Raw genomic sequence first — 13382 nt, forward strand, 5'->3', positions numbered from 1 at the left:
CCGCTGATGCGGGGCTTGATCCCAAGACCCTGGGATCATGACCTGAGCCCAAGGCAGATGTTTGACTGATCCACCCAGGCGTCCCATATATTTTTAATTTTTTGAGGAACTTCCACAGTGGCTGCATCGATTTACATCACTAATAGTGCACAAGCCTTCCCTTTTCTCCACATCCTCACCAATATTTGTTATTTCTTGATTTTTTGATACCATTCTGACAGGTGGGAGGTGGTATTTGTGGTTTTGATTGGCATTTCCCTGATGATGAGTGATATTGAGGATCTTTTCATGTCTATTGTCTGTCTGGATGTCTTCTTTGGAAAAACGTCTGTTTAGGTCCCTTGCCCATTTTTTATCCAATAATTTGTGGATGTTGTTGCTATTGAGTTGTCTGAGTTTCTTACATATTTTGGGTATTAACTCCTTTTTACATGTAGTTTGATCCCACTCTGTAGTTTGCCTTTCATTTTGTTGATTATTTCCTTTGCTGTTCAGGTTTTTAGTTTGATGTCCCACTTGTTTACTTTTGCTTTTATTACATGTGTTTTTGGTGTCATATCTAAAAAATCATTGCCAAGACCAATGTCAAGGAGCTTTATGTTTTCTTCCAGGAGTCTCGCAATTTCAGGTTTTAAATATAAGTCTTTAATGCATTTTGAGTTAATTTTTGTGTATGGTATAAGGGGTCTAGTTTCATTCTTTTGTATTGGAGTATCCAATTTTCTTAACACCGTTTATGAAAGAAACTATCCTTTCCTCATTGTATGTTCTTGGTGCCCTTGTCAAAAATTAGTCGATTGTATATGTGTAGGTTTATTTCTGGACTCTCTGTTCTGTTCCATTGGCTTATGTGTCTATTTTTTAAAAGATTTTATTTATTTATTTGACAGAGAGAGAGGGAGAGAGCATGAGCAGGGACAGAGGCAGAGGGAGAAGCAGGCTCCCCGTTGAGCAGGGAGCCTGATGTGGGGCTCGATCCCAGAACCCTGGTATCATGACCTGAGCTGAAGGCAGACGCTTAACTGACTGAGCCACCCAGGTGCCCCTTCTGGCTATTTTATAGTTCCTTTGTTACTTGCTACCTCCTTTGCCATTTTCCTTTGTGGTTTGATGATTTCCCAGAGTGGTATGCTTTGATTCTTTTCTTTTACCCTTTATGCGTCTACTATAGGTTACCAAAAGGCTTATGTAAAACTACTTCTAGTAATGATAGTCTGTTTTAAGCTGGAAACAACTTAACTTTGATTGTATACAAAATACTTTTTTCTTCTCCCCCCCACCATACATTTTATGGTTTTGATGTCACAGTTTGCATCTTTTTATATTATGTATACATTAATAAATTATTTTAGCTCTAGTTATTTTTAATACTTGTATCTTTTAATCATTGTACTAGAGTTAAGTGATTTGTATAATGCTATTATGGTATTATTCTGAATTTGTCTATATTCTTTTACTGGTAAGTTTTATACTTCCGTATGTTTTCGTATTACTAATTAGCAACCTTGCATTTCAGCCTGAAGAGTTCCCTTTAGCATTTCTTGTAAGGCAGGTCTAATGGAGATGAACTCCTTCAGCTTTTGTTTGAGAAAGTCTTTATCTCTCCTTGATTTCTAAAGGACAGCTTTTCTGGGTAAAATAATTCTTCATTGGCAGTTTTTTTTTTCTTCCAGTATTTTGAATATATCATCCCACTCTCTCCTGGTCTGCAAGGTTTGTTTGAGAAACCCCTGATTGCCTTATGGGAGTTCCCTTTTACAAGTTGAGTTTCTTTTCTTCTGCTGCTTTCAAAATTCTCTGTCTTCGATTTTTGACAGTTTTAATACAGTGTATCTTAGTGAAGTCCTCTTTGTGTTGAATCTGTATGGGGACTTACTAGCTTCATGCACCTGGATGTCCCACCTTTCACCCTCCCCATATATGGGAGATTTTCAGCCATTATTTAAAAAAGCTTTTTGCTCCTCTCTCTCTTCTCTTTCTGGAACTCTCATATCCTAATATCGTTTTACTTGATAGTATCTCACAATTTGCATAGGCTTTCTTTAATCTTTTCCATTCTTCTTCCTTTTTCTCTGATTGGATAATTTCAAATGATCTGTCTTTGAGTTCACAGATTTTTTTTTCCTTCAGCCTGATCAAGTTTGCTGTTGATGCTACTGCGTTTTCTTTTCATTAATTGTATTCTTCAGCTACAGAATTGGTTTGGTTCCTTTTTATGATTTCTTTCTCTTGTTGACCTTTTAGTTTGTTCTTGTATTTTTCTGATTTTGTTTGTCTGTGTTCTCTTGTAGCTCACTGAGCTTCCTTAAAACAATTATTTTGAATTCTTTGTCCAGCAATTCATACGTCTCCCATTTTTTGAGGCCTGTGAGTGGAAAATTACTGTATTCCTTTGGTGGTGTCATGTTTCCTTAATTGTGGTAGCTTTATGTTGATGTCCAATAATTTCATTGAGCGGTCATCTCTTCCAGAATTAGGGACTGGTTTTGGTGGTTCCAGACCACCTGTGGGTGGGTGCAAAGGCACCCGCTTGGTGGGGTGTGGCAGTTCTGGCTCTAGGGAGGACCCTACAACATAGTTTCCCTGTAGCTTTTTCAGTGAGGTCAGTGTTGGTGTAGATTTTAGGGGTTCTCAGTGGGCACGGCTGCAAGTGTTCACAGTGGCAGTGGGGACTATTAAGGTCTTTGCTAGTGAAGTGTGCTAGAGAATTCCTGGTCCTTTTTCCCCCTGTGCAGGGTGTTATGGTTCAGGAGATCCCTCTTGGCACAGGGCTGAGGGCCCTCGTAGTGGTGGTGATACTGGTGTCTGGTGTCTGGGCATTTCTGGGGTACCAGAAGCTCTGGGTCTTCGTGGCTGGTTACCCCCCAGCAGCGGTGGCTCCAGGGCCTGCCACGGAGATGCCTGCAGAGCAGCCATGGGGCTAGGGTTTGGAGCATGGGCCTGTACAGAGCAGCCCAGAAGACGGAGTCTCAAGTGTGCACACGTGTGGAACCAAGGCATGTGTAGGGCTCGGGGTGTGGCTGTGCTGGTCCTGGGGCAGCAGAGTCTCCCTCTCTGGTGTTCCATGGCAGTGGTGCCTGTTGGTGATCTTGGTAGCTGATGCTTCTGGTGTTCTCTGTGGAGCAGCATGGTGGGGTCCACACAACAGACACTAGAGGATCCTCCACCAGGAGCGTTGTGTGGAGTCTGCGCTGTTGTAGGAGCTGCTGAGATCCTTAGTGGCAAAGGCTACCAGGGTCCTCTGCAGAACATGCCACTGGGGACTGGATGGCAGCTCCCGTGTGACTGATACAGACAGCCCACCTTCTTTGTTCTTGGCCAGCCTCTGAGCTCAGCCAGTCTCCCCAGGGATCCTTTCTGTAGAGTTATTCTCTTTTTCTCCCACTGCATTGCTGTAGTTCTTAATTGGACTCTTGAGCTCTCCCAGGCTTATTTTTGTTCATGGGTAGCTGTCTCTTTGTCCTTTTTTATGGGGGGGGGGGGAACGAGTGGTATCTCCTACTCCCATGACCTTGTTGATGTCCAGAGGCCTGCTCTCATCTTCGTTTTTTTCTTTTTACTTTCTTAGGATTTATAAAGTTTTGCTTTTTCTAACTTCTTTCGATAGTCTTTCCTTTCTTCTGGTGTAAGTGTTTAAGGCTTTTATTTACCTGTAAGTACCTCTTGAGATGCATCTCACAAGTTTTAAAATTTAATATCTTAGCATTTAGCTCTTAATATTTTGCAGTTTTCATTATCATTCTTTGAACCATGAGTTATTTCGACAGGTGTTTCTTCATTTCCAGATTTATGGGATTTCACTCTTTATCGCCTTATTTCTAATCTGATCACAATGTGGTCATTGAATTTGGATTATATGATGATAAAGTGTTTGAAATTTGTTGGGACTTACGTTATGACCCAGTAGGTGGTTAATTTTGAAACTGTGCCATGTGCACAATAAAATACATGCATTCTCCACTTCTCGAGTTGTACATAGTGTATTTGTTAAGTCAGGCTTTAAAATTAGATTATTAAAGTCTGTATACTGGTTTTGTTTGTGTTTCGTTTTGGTGACAGAGGGGGTTGGCCTGATTAACTGAAATGAATTTGTTACGATGGTCTATTATCTACTATATTTATTTGTTTCTCCTTATGGTTCTGCCAGTTTTTGAATTATGTATTTTGTGTTACATATTTGTACTACATATTTTGAAGTTATGTTGTTAGGTCGAAGTTCAGAACTGTCTTATTTTCCTGGTGAAATGAACCTTAATCATTATGTAGTGAACTTCTTTATGTCTAGTGACTCTTTCTACCTTGATATCTACTTTTGTGATAGAAATATAGCTATAATATCTTTATTTTGCCTAATAGTTGCCTGATCTATCTTTTTACTATCCTTTTCTTGCATTCTTTTTGTATCCTTTGGTTTTACAGATTTGTCTTTTAAATAAGATATAACTGGATTTCCCCTCCCCCCGTTTTTCTGTCTTTGTCTTTTTAGAAAATTTGGTGCATTTGTATTGACTAATTATTAATATGTTTTGGTTTATTTCTGCTACCTTATTTTGTGGTTACCATAGAAGTTTTAAGATGTATGCTAAACTTACCAAAGTGTAAATTTAATTATTTTCCATCTTCCTCCAGAAAAATCAAAAATCTTCCTCCTGACCTCTGTGCTGTTGTTTGTCGTGTACTATAGTGCCTTCTCACTTTTAATCCCACAAAAAGTAATTACTCTTTTATGCAGTTAGTGTTTATTTAGCTTTACACATATTCATTACTTCTGCAGATAATTTCTTACATCTTAGACCTGTCATCTCAGGATCATAGTCCTTCTTTTTGAAGTCCTTTACAGTACATTTTATGTATGTCAGTTGATTTTATTTGCCTGAAATGTCTTTATTTTGCCTTCATCTTTGAAAAACATTTTTGCCACGTATAGACTTCTAAGTTGACAGTTATTTTTCCATAGCACATTGGAGAGGTTATATCACTGTTTTAGTTTGCGTGTGTGCATGTGTGTGTGCATGTGTGTGCATGCTCACGTTATCAAGAAGCCCATACTTAGTCTGTGTTTCACTTTAACCTGTCGCTGGCTACTGTTATGATCTCCTCTTTGCCTTTGGCATTCTACAGTTCCACTGTGTTGGAGGGGTGTGTGTGTGTACACGTGCTTGGGTACACTTGTATGTTCATCCTGCCTGGAATTGGCGGGACTCTGTGGAACTGTAGGTTGGTGTTCAGAAAACTCAGTCATTATTTTCCCCATTTTCTCTCTTCTTCCAGACTTCTGATGTGTATTAATGTCAGATTTATCATTCTCTCCTGTCTACTATTTAACTTGTCCTTTCATTTTTTTCATCTCTATCCCTTTTTTGACAATTTGTTCAGATCTACCTGAATAAAAATCAGAATACTGTTTGGGAAAGGGAAGGAGGGAATGAATTTTATGTAGGCAACCTACTAAAGTCAAACACAGCTGTCCTTTATTTTTTTGATGTTTTAAATCCCTGTTTTGTGTAAATACATAGTTATGTTTTGCTTCTGATATTTGGGAAGGTTCATGCATCATTTTAGTTCTTCTAGACTTATAACATCATATATATTTCAACCTTTGTTTTGTGATCTATGCACTTTAGCATCTGTTGGCTCTACATTGTGAAATGAAGAAATTAGAACATAATTAATGCATTTACTTTTTATCTGATACCTCATACCCCCTAATGTTTATTCCATATGTTATAATTGTAGTTCTTTTTATGGGTACCTTTATACTTTTAAATAATATAGTTAAATTTCTCTTATTTTATTTATCACATTTAAGTAGTATCTATTGATCTCTGTGTATCTGAAAGATGAAGAGCGCTTATGTTCTGTATATTCCACTTACCTCCTCTTCTCTCTTGATTAGTACTTACAGTGTTATTTCTATACTACCAAAGTACTGCTTTGTATCAGAAGCTCTATAGTTGTTTTGACCTACTTCTGTGCTTAAATGAATTTAATGCTCTTCCTGTTATTTTCTTTATTACCATATTTTGCCTTCATCACGTGAGGGTAGAATTTATTATCACGTACATTTTACAAGAAGGGTTCATGGATGATCTCTTTACTGAATTTTGCATGTGTGAAAATATTTGTTAGCTTCATACTTACATGAAAACTTGGCTCTGTGTAAACTTCCTAAGCCACTCTTTTCTCCTGAGGAAATGTTCTGGCATTTGTATGTTGCTGTGAAGAAGTGTGAGGTTAACTTGATTTTTTCACTTGTCTGATAGGAAAAAAGAATAACTCATTTGATTTTTTATACCGTTTGATTAATAGTGAGAGCAAACAACTTTTCTCTCTCTCTTTTTTTTTTTTGGATGTTTGGTAGTGATGATGATAGCATGGAAATACAAGCTACTCCAAAGTTAAAGTAGATGTTGCAGTTAACATATACTCTCTTGTAGGGGCTGGCATATGATGGCCCATTGGTCAAATCTGGTCTGCCACCTGTTTTTGTAGGTCTGCAAGCTAAGAATGGTTTTTATAAAGGAATAATGGCAAGCAATTTGATGATAAATAACACATTGAATCCCAGTATGTAACATGTTACCCTTCTCAAAAGAATTCTGTGTTCTTCATTAATATATAGGAGTATTTTTAAAAATTGTATTCAACTATTGTCATATTGAATTTCATCAATAAAACATTTGTGGAAATTTGTTTTCTCTCGCTGTATGAATAATGTGTAATATCTTTGATTTTTGCCCTCTGGTCCACAAACCTAAAGTATTTACTCTTTGGCCTTTTTTCAGAAGAATTCTTCTGACCTCTACTCTGTTGTAAATCCAGAATGTGTTTGATTCAGGGATGCTTTTGAATGTAGTGGGAATGTCTCTTGGATCTGAACCTTGTCTCAAGCGTAGGCCCCAGAGTTGTAGCCTTCAGTTCCTGGCTGCAGTAAGTGATCCTTCTGTGGCCATTCTTGGCAGTCTTTGGGTCTGATCGGGACCCTTTCTACACCCTGAGTCTCATCACCTGATAGACCAGTCCTGCACTGATAGTGTTGTTGGCTTCATTTTTGATGTGGAAATTTCTATCATTCCTATTCCAGGAAGAACTCCTCTTGCCTCTGGCCTATTTCAGTCTGTCATACTTGATTTGTCTGATGCTTATTCACTTGACAATTAAAGCTTTTTCTACCCCTTCCATGCCTGTGCAGCACATTTTCTTTATTTGGAGGCTTTCTGGACCTTGTTAGATTTCCCTCAGTAATCAGAAAGAGAATGCTTCTTTTTCATATTTCAAAACCCACTCCCTTTTGTTCTGTTCTGTCTAAAGAGTGCTAGTAGTATGTGGATATGGCCTTTTAGAACTTAGTGAATGGTGAAACAAATTTAACAGCTTAGGCCACCAGTTCTGTTGACTTCCCTATGTTCTTTCTGATGATTTTCCCCGAGGAGAGGATCTTAAAACTTAGCATTATCTTCAGGATGGAATTTAAGGTAAATTAGAATTTCATGTACATAAACGCATCAATGTAAGAAAGAAAACCTTGCGTTAGAGAGGAAGGTAGACAATATGGAGGCTGCCCTGAGAAGGATAACTAGCATAGTGAAGGGTCTGGTAAGCACACTATATGGAGGAAACATTTGAAGGTAATGGAGATATTCAATTAAGCCTAGTGGGAAGTTCAGAACCATATATGCCGTTTTGAAACCAATAGTCATAGCTGTGAAAGCATCTTTTATGTTTAAAAGGTAACATGAACGTATTTTTTTTTACAGGCTGTTACTTCATAGTTCTGTTTAGAAAAAAATAATTGAAAATATACCCATTGATTTGACAACAGTAAATCCAGACATGGACAAGGAGAAAAGCAACACAAAAGCAAGGTAAAATAAGATACAATAAAATTAAAATTTCAACAATATATGACTAGTGGTAAGCCATTCTGACAATGAAGAATGTACAGTGTCATGTGAGGAATGGATGAGGGTGCCGGAGTTTAGCAAACCTTAGGGAGGGGTTCCTGACAAGAAGGGCAGATTAACACCAGCTTCTTCCCAGACCAGTCTTGGATATGCCAAAAACATGAGACAGGAGTTGCTGGAAATGAGAAGTTAACCAACAGCTGAAAAACCCTGGGAAGGCCGAAGGTGATTAGGTGTAAGCAGACGGAGAAGAGGTTGGGGAGATTTATGTGCTTCCTTTTTCACATTCCTGTCAGTGGATCAGCATCCACTCAGGAAGAAAATGATGGAGTGAGGAAGTACTTGAAGAAACAGACTTCTATTTAAACCTGATGGGTTGAACTCATGCTCTTACTGCTTTCCTTCCTGAAATGCCACCAAGTGATCAAAAAGGAGTAAACCCTCAAGAGAAGGAAAGAGGAGACAAACACATGGGAGCTGCGCCTGTCGTTTTGGAAGCTTGGGAACAGAAGGATAAGTAATTACTGATTTTGCAGAGCTGGCAGTGCAAACTGAAGGTGGAAGGGTGAAGCCCGGAAGCAGCAGCTTCATCCCTGCTGCCACTTGACCTCCTACCTCTAAGGATCCTCTCGAAGTGGCAGTGGCAGTGAAAGCAGTAACCTGACAGTTTGTAGAAGAAACAGAACGCAGATCCCCTTCCTTAACCTCACTCAGCCAGGAGAATGTTTCTTCCTTCGTTCCAACAGAAGACATCCAGAATGGGAGGACACCAAACACAGCTGAGAGTACATTACTGTACCCAAGTCATAGGGAACCTTAGTATTCTTCCTGTGCTGGACTTTGAGGAAGCTCACAGCCAGAATCGAAGCATATTATTCTCTGGGAATCTGGCCAGCCAACAGGAAAGATAAGGCCACTTGGGAAAACCTCAACCAAGCCTCAGATATACCACAGTGAAATCTTCCAGTTGACAGATTCCACCAGTGCATGAAGAGTGGTCTCATTGCTGCCTCAGTGATGATTCTTAAATATGAGCAGATGACCCATGATCGTTTGAGGAAAGTTTATAGCTTGACGGAAACTCAAATCATAGAAGCCTGGAGACAATAGACCATGCAGGGAGAAGAAAAGTTCAGTAACAACCAGCACAAGCCTATCCTGGGTTGTCAGGTGACAGAAGAACTAGCATTAAGAGAATAAAAAATAGGGGACATCTGGAGGAAAAAAATAGCTTTTGGAAATTAAATATGTGATAACAGAAATGGAGATTGAGAGCATAGGTGAAAGATAAAGCTGAGAAAGTTCTCCAGAAGGAAAAAGGGAAAGGTAGAGATAGAAAGTAGGAGAGTAAAGATAAGAAGGAGGATACATAGGAGACAAAAATAAGATGATAGAAATAAATTCCAAAAATTCCTGTAATCACAGTAAATGCAAATGGGCTACACTTTGGTCTTTTTTTTAAATGTCAAACTGGATTAATGCATGTGTGGAAACATCTTAGAAAGCAAAAGGGTACCAACAGATGAAAAGTAAAAAGATGCTTTCATATTCTCTACTGGGTCATAGGGAACAATGACAAGACTTCATTGCAGACCGTAAAACTTGTTTAAACAAATTCTCAAGACATCTCAATAGATCTTAATCACAGTAGACATCAGTTACAAGAGGTTGACTTGAAAACCAGTCTACATTTGGAAATATGATGTCTGAAAAACAGACACTTTTCTGAAAGAGCCCTGCCCCAGGAGGGAACAATGTAGAACTGAGTCTAGAAAAGCAAGAAACAAGAAGGAGTTGAACTTGCCTGGCTAATCCTGTTGCACTTACAGGCGGTGTGGTGTAGCCGCTTCAGCTGTGCAGAGAGAAATTTATAGTCTACAGCTTACATTAGCAAACAAGATAGGCTGGAAAATTAATGAGGTAACAATCCATTCCAAGAAGTTAAGGAGAAAAACCTGAACAGACTAAACCAAAACAAAATCGAGGGAAGGAGATGAGCAGTATCAGAAATTAACAAAATAGAAATCAAAGAGAAAATCAGGAAAAGCAGCCTCTGTCGATCAATCGGCAGATCTTTGACAGAACGGAGCAGGAAAAAGGAAGTCACAAGTGGACGGTCAGGGTTGTGCATTGCACAGCTCTAGGAAGCTCCGCTTAGCATGTGTTCTCTCTGTGTACTGCCTCCCTGCTTTACAGGGGGAGCGGAGCAGTGCCAGGCAGTGGCTCTGTAACCACTACCAAGGGGGTGAGAGATGGGAGCTCTGTCAGCACAGAAGGGTCTGCAGTTAAAAAGAGGAGAAAATTAACTATTTCATGGTAATTAGTCTGAAACAAAATGTCAACGTTTGAAGAAAAGTATGAACAAAATAGGCTCAATAAGTAATAGGCAAGGTGAACTTTTTAAAGTTTTTATTTAAATTCTAGTTAGTTAACATAGTGTTACTGCAGTAGTTTCAGGTGTACAATATAGTGATTCAGCACCTCCAAAGACACCCAGTGCTCATCGGGACAGGTGCACTCCTTAATCCCCATCACCTGTTTCACCCAGCCCCCCCCCACCCCTCTGGTACCTCACTGTGTTCTCTACAGTTAAGAGCCTCTTTCTTGATTTGCCTCTCTCTCTCTTTTGCTCCCCTCTGCTCATTTGATTTGTTTTTTAAATTCCACATGAGTGAAATCATACGGTATTTGTTGTTTTCTGACTTATTTTGCTTAGCACAGTACTCTCTGGTTCCATCCACATCATTGCAAATGGCAAGATTTCATTCCTTTTTATCCACTAAAATTGTTGAATTTGTAGTTATGAATCATGATTGCCTCCCCAACTTCCCCTTCCCCCATAGACCACACATACTAGGCTCAGGCAGATTTCCAGAGTTTCTGAGTTTCTGAGTTCTAACAAATTCAAGAAATGAATAATTCCAATCTTATACAACTGCTTCCACAGAACAGAAAAAGAGAAAATTGTCCCTAAATTGCGCACACACGTTGGGCGGGGGCAACGGGAGGGAGAGAGAGAAACTTAAGCAGACTCTGTGCTGAACTCGGAGCCTGAGCTGGGGCTCAGTCTCATGACCCTGAGAGCACAACCTGAGTCTAAACCAAGAATCCAATGCCCAACCCACTGCGCCACCCAGCGCCCCCATTTATACAATCTTCTAAGTCAGTTTCATTCATAACCTTAGAAGCAGAAAACCCTGAATAAGATACTAACCTACAGGTTACAGTAGCATATAAAAATGGATGATACACCAAGATCAAATTGAATAGCTTATCTCAAAAATGCAAGGTTAGTTCAACATTAGAAAGTGCATCAATACCAATTACCATTAATATAGTAAAGGAAGAAAAGCCTTTGATAAAATGGATTATCTCTTAATGATAAAAAACCTTTAGCAAACTACATGATTAAGGGCATTTACCAAAAACCTGAAGCAAGTATTTTTAATGGTCGGGTCTTAAAAGTGTTCCTTTTAAGTTGAGAAAAGTGGCAAGGATACTTGCTATTGCCACTTCTGTGTGACATCCTATTAAAGGTCCTAAGTCAATAAGACAAGAAAAAAAAAAAAGATGAAAGCTGGAAGGTTTGAAAAAGGAGAAACAAACCGTAATCATTTTTAGATGATATGATGTCTAGTAAGAGAGTACAAAAGAATTTACAGTTTTGTAATTAATAAGTTAATTTAACTTAGCAAGGCTGCTAGTTTAAAATCAGTGTATGTAAGTGAATTTCGTTCCTATAGTACAGCAATAGATCGAAAACTTAATTTTAATCATAACTACCATTTGTAATAGTAATGAAAAACCCAGGGGCGCTTGGGTGGCTCAGTCGTTAAGCGTCTGCCTTCGGCTCAGGTCATGATCTCAGGGTCCTGGGATTGAGCCCCGCATCGGGCTCCCTGCTCGGCGGGAGGCCTGCTTCTCCCTCTCCACTCCCCCTGCTTGTGTTCCCTCTCTCGCTGTATCTCTCTCTGTCAAATAAAGAAAAATCTTTAAAAAAAAAAAAAGTAATGAAAAACCCAGTACCTAGGAAAAATCGTGTGTTTGGCCTTTGTGGAGAAAATAACAAAATTTAATTGAGAATGCAACAAAATTTATATGGAAAAGCAAAAGGCCAAGGATATGTAAGCACTCTTTAAGAAAAAAATTTGGAGGCATGAACCTACAGCTGTGACAACTATAGCAATTAAAGCAGTGGGATAGAAAAACAAGGATAGACAAATAAAAATAAAGAACCAGAGGTGGATACTTGTATACTTTGGAGTGATGCAGACTTGTATACAATTGTATACCTGGAGTTACAGGTCAGGGAAGGAAAGGATGGGGGTGTTCATTAATACGTGGTGACAATTGCATACCGTTATGGGGTGGGAGCAGGGAGAATTGGATCTGCCCTTCACATCATACCCCAAACTCAAGGATGAACTCTAAGACTTGTGGAAGGCAAAACTTTAAAACTATTTGGAAAAATAAGAGTTTTGTCAAGATTGAAGTAAGGACAGATTTCTTAAGAATAAACACAGATTGTAGGGGCGCCTGGGTGGCTCAGTTGTTAAGCGTCTGCCTTCAGCTCAGGTCATGGTCCCAGGGTCCTGGGATCGAGCCCCGCATCGGGCTCCCTGCTCGGCGGGAAGCCTGCTTCTCCCTCCCCCACTCCCCCAGCTTGTGTTCCCTCTCTTGCTGTGTCTCTCTCTGTCAAATAAATAAATAAAATCTTTAAAAAAGAAAAGAATAAACACATATTGTAGATGCAAAGATAGATAAATTAGGTTATATTAAAGTGAAGAACTTAGATTTATGAAGGCTTCATCAAGAAAGTGAGAAGTTGAGTCCAAACCAGAAAAGGTTTTTAGCACATGTAAAATGACAAAAGATTACGATATAAAATGTGAAGAGAACTTCTGAACATTGTTAAGAAAATGGTATACAATTCACTATAAAAAAAAGAAAAAGGATATGGATTAGACATTTCAACAAAGAGGAAACTGTTCAAGGTGTTTATAAACCAAAGGGGACTCAGAATGCTCAAGGGAGAAGGGTTTAAGAATACTTAATAAAGGTATCCATGAACAAGTATGAAGAAGTCGTGTTCTGTCTTTGAAGAGAAAGTTTGCCTTCTTATTCATGTGACTAAATATTTTTGTTTAATATACCAATGGGTAGTTTTGCCCACTGAGCAGCATGTGAGGATCTACAGAGCTCTGCATTTCCTCCACCTTGCAAAAATATGGTCTATGGCATAAGTCAGCTGTAGGCACTGATTTTGGATTCTGTTCTTATGAAAAGATTTTCTAACATTTACAAATAGGCAGTTGGCTAATGTATTGTGAAATATTTGGTTTTAGTCTTGATAAGGGTGGTTGTTGGTGTTGGTTTTGTAAAGAAGGGTAATATATGAGTATTGAATTTCAAAAAACTGTATTCTGACCTCACTCTGCTGCTAATTGGTTAATATTTCTTCATCTTTTAAGTTAGATG

At 38.9% G+C, this 13382-nt stretch overlaps 1 protein-coding gene across 1 annotated transcript in view; it reads left to right on the forward strand.

The window, feature by feature from the left end:
* Positions 1–13382, forward strand: part of DNAH14 (dynein axonemal heavy chain 14) — a 357723-nt gene that overhangs the window by 8036 nt on the left and 336305 nt on the right. The window contains exons 5-7 of the mRNA XM_035008404.1: positions 1172–1188; positions 6823–6930; positions 7783–7865. Coding sequence (XP_034864295.1) covers positions 1172–1188; positions 6823–6930; positions 7783–7865 — 208 coding nt within the window. The remainder of the gene's footprint in view (positions 1–1171; positions 1189–6822; positions 6931–7782; positions 7866–13382) is intronic.

This window comes from Mirounga leonina, unplaced genomic scaffold (assembly GCF_011800145.1).
Source record: "Mirounga leonina isolate KUSES-001 unplaced genomic scaffold, KU_Mleo_1.0 Mir_152, whole genome shotgun sequence".
NCBI lineage: Eukaryota > Metazoa > Chordata > Mammalia > Carnivora > Phocidae > Mirounga > Mirounga leonina.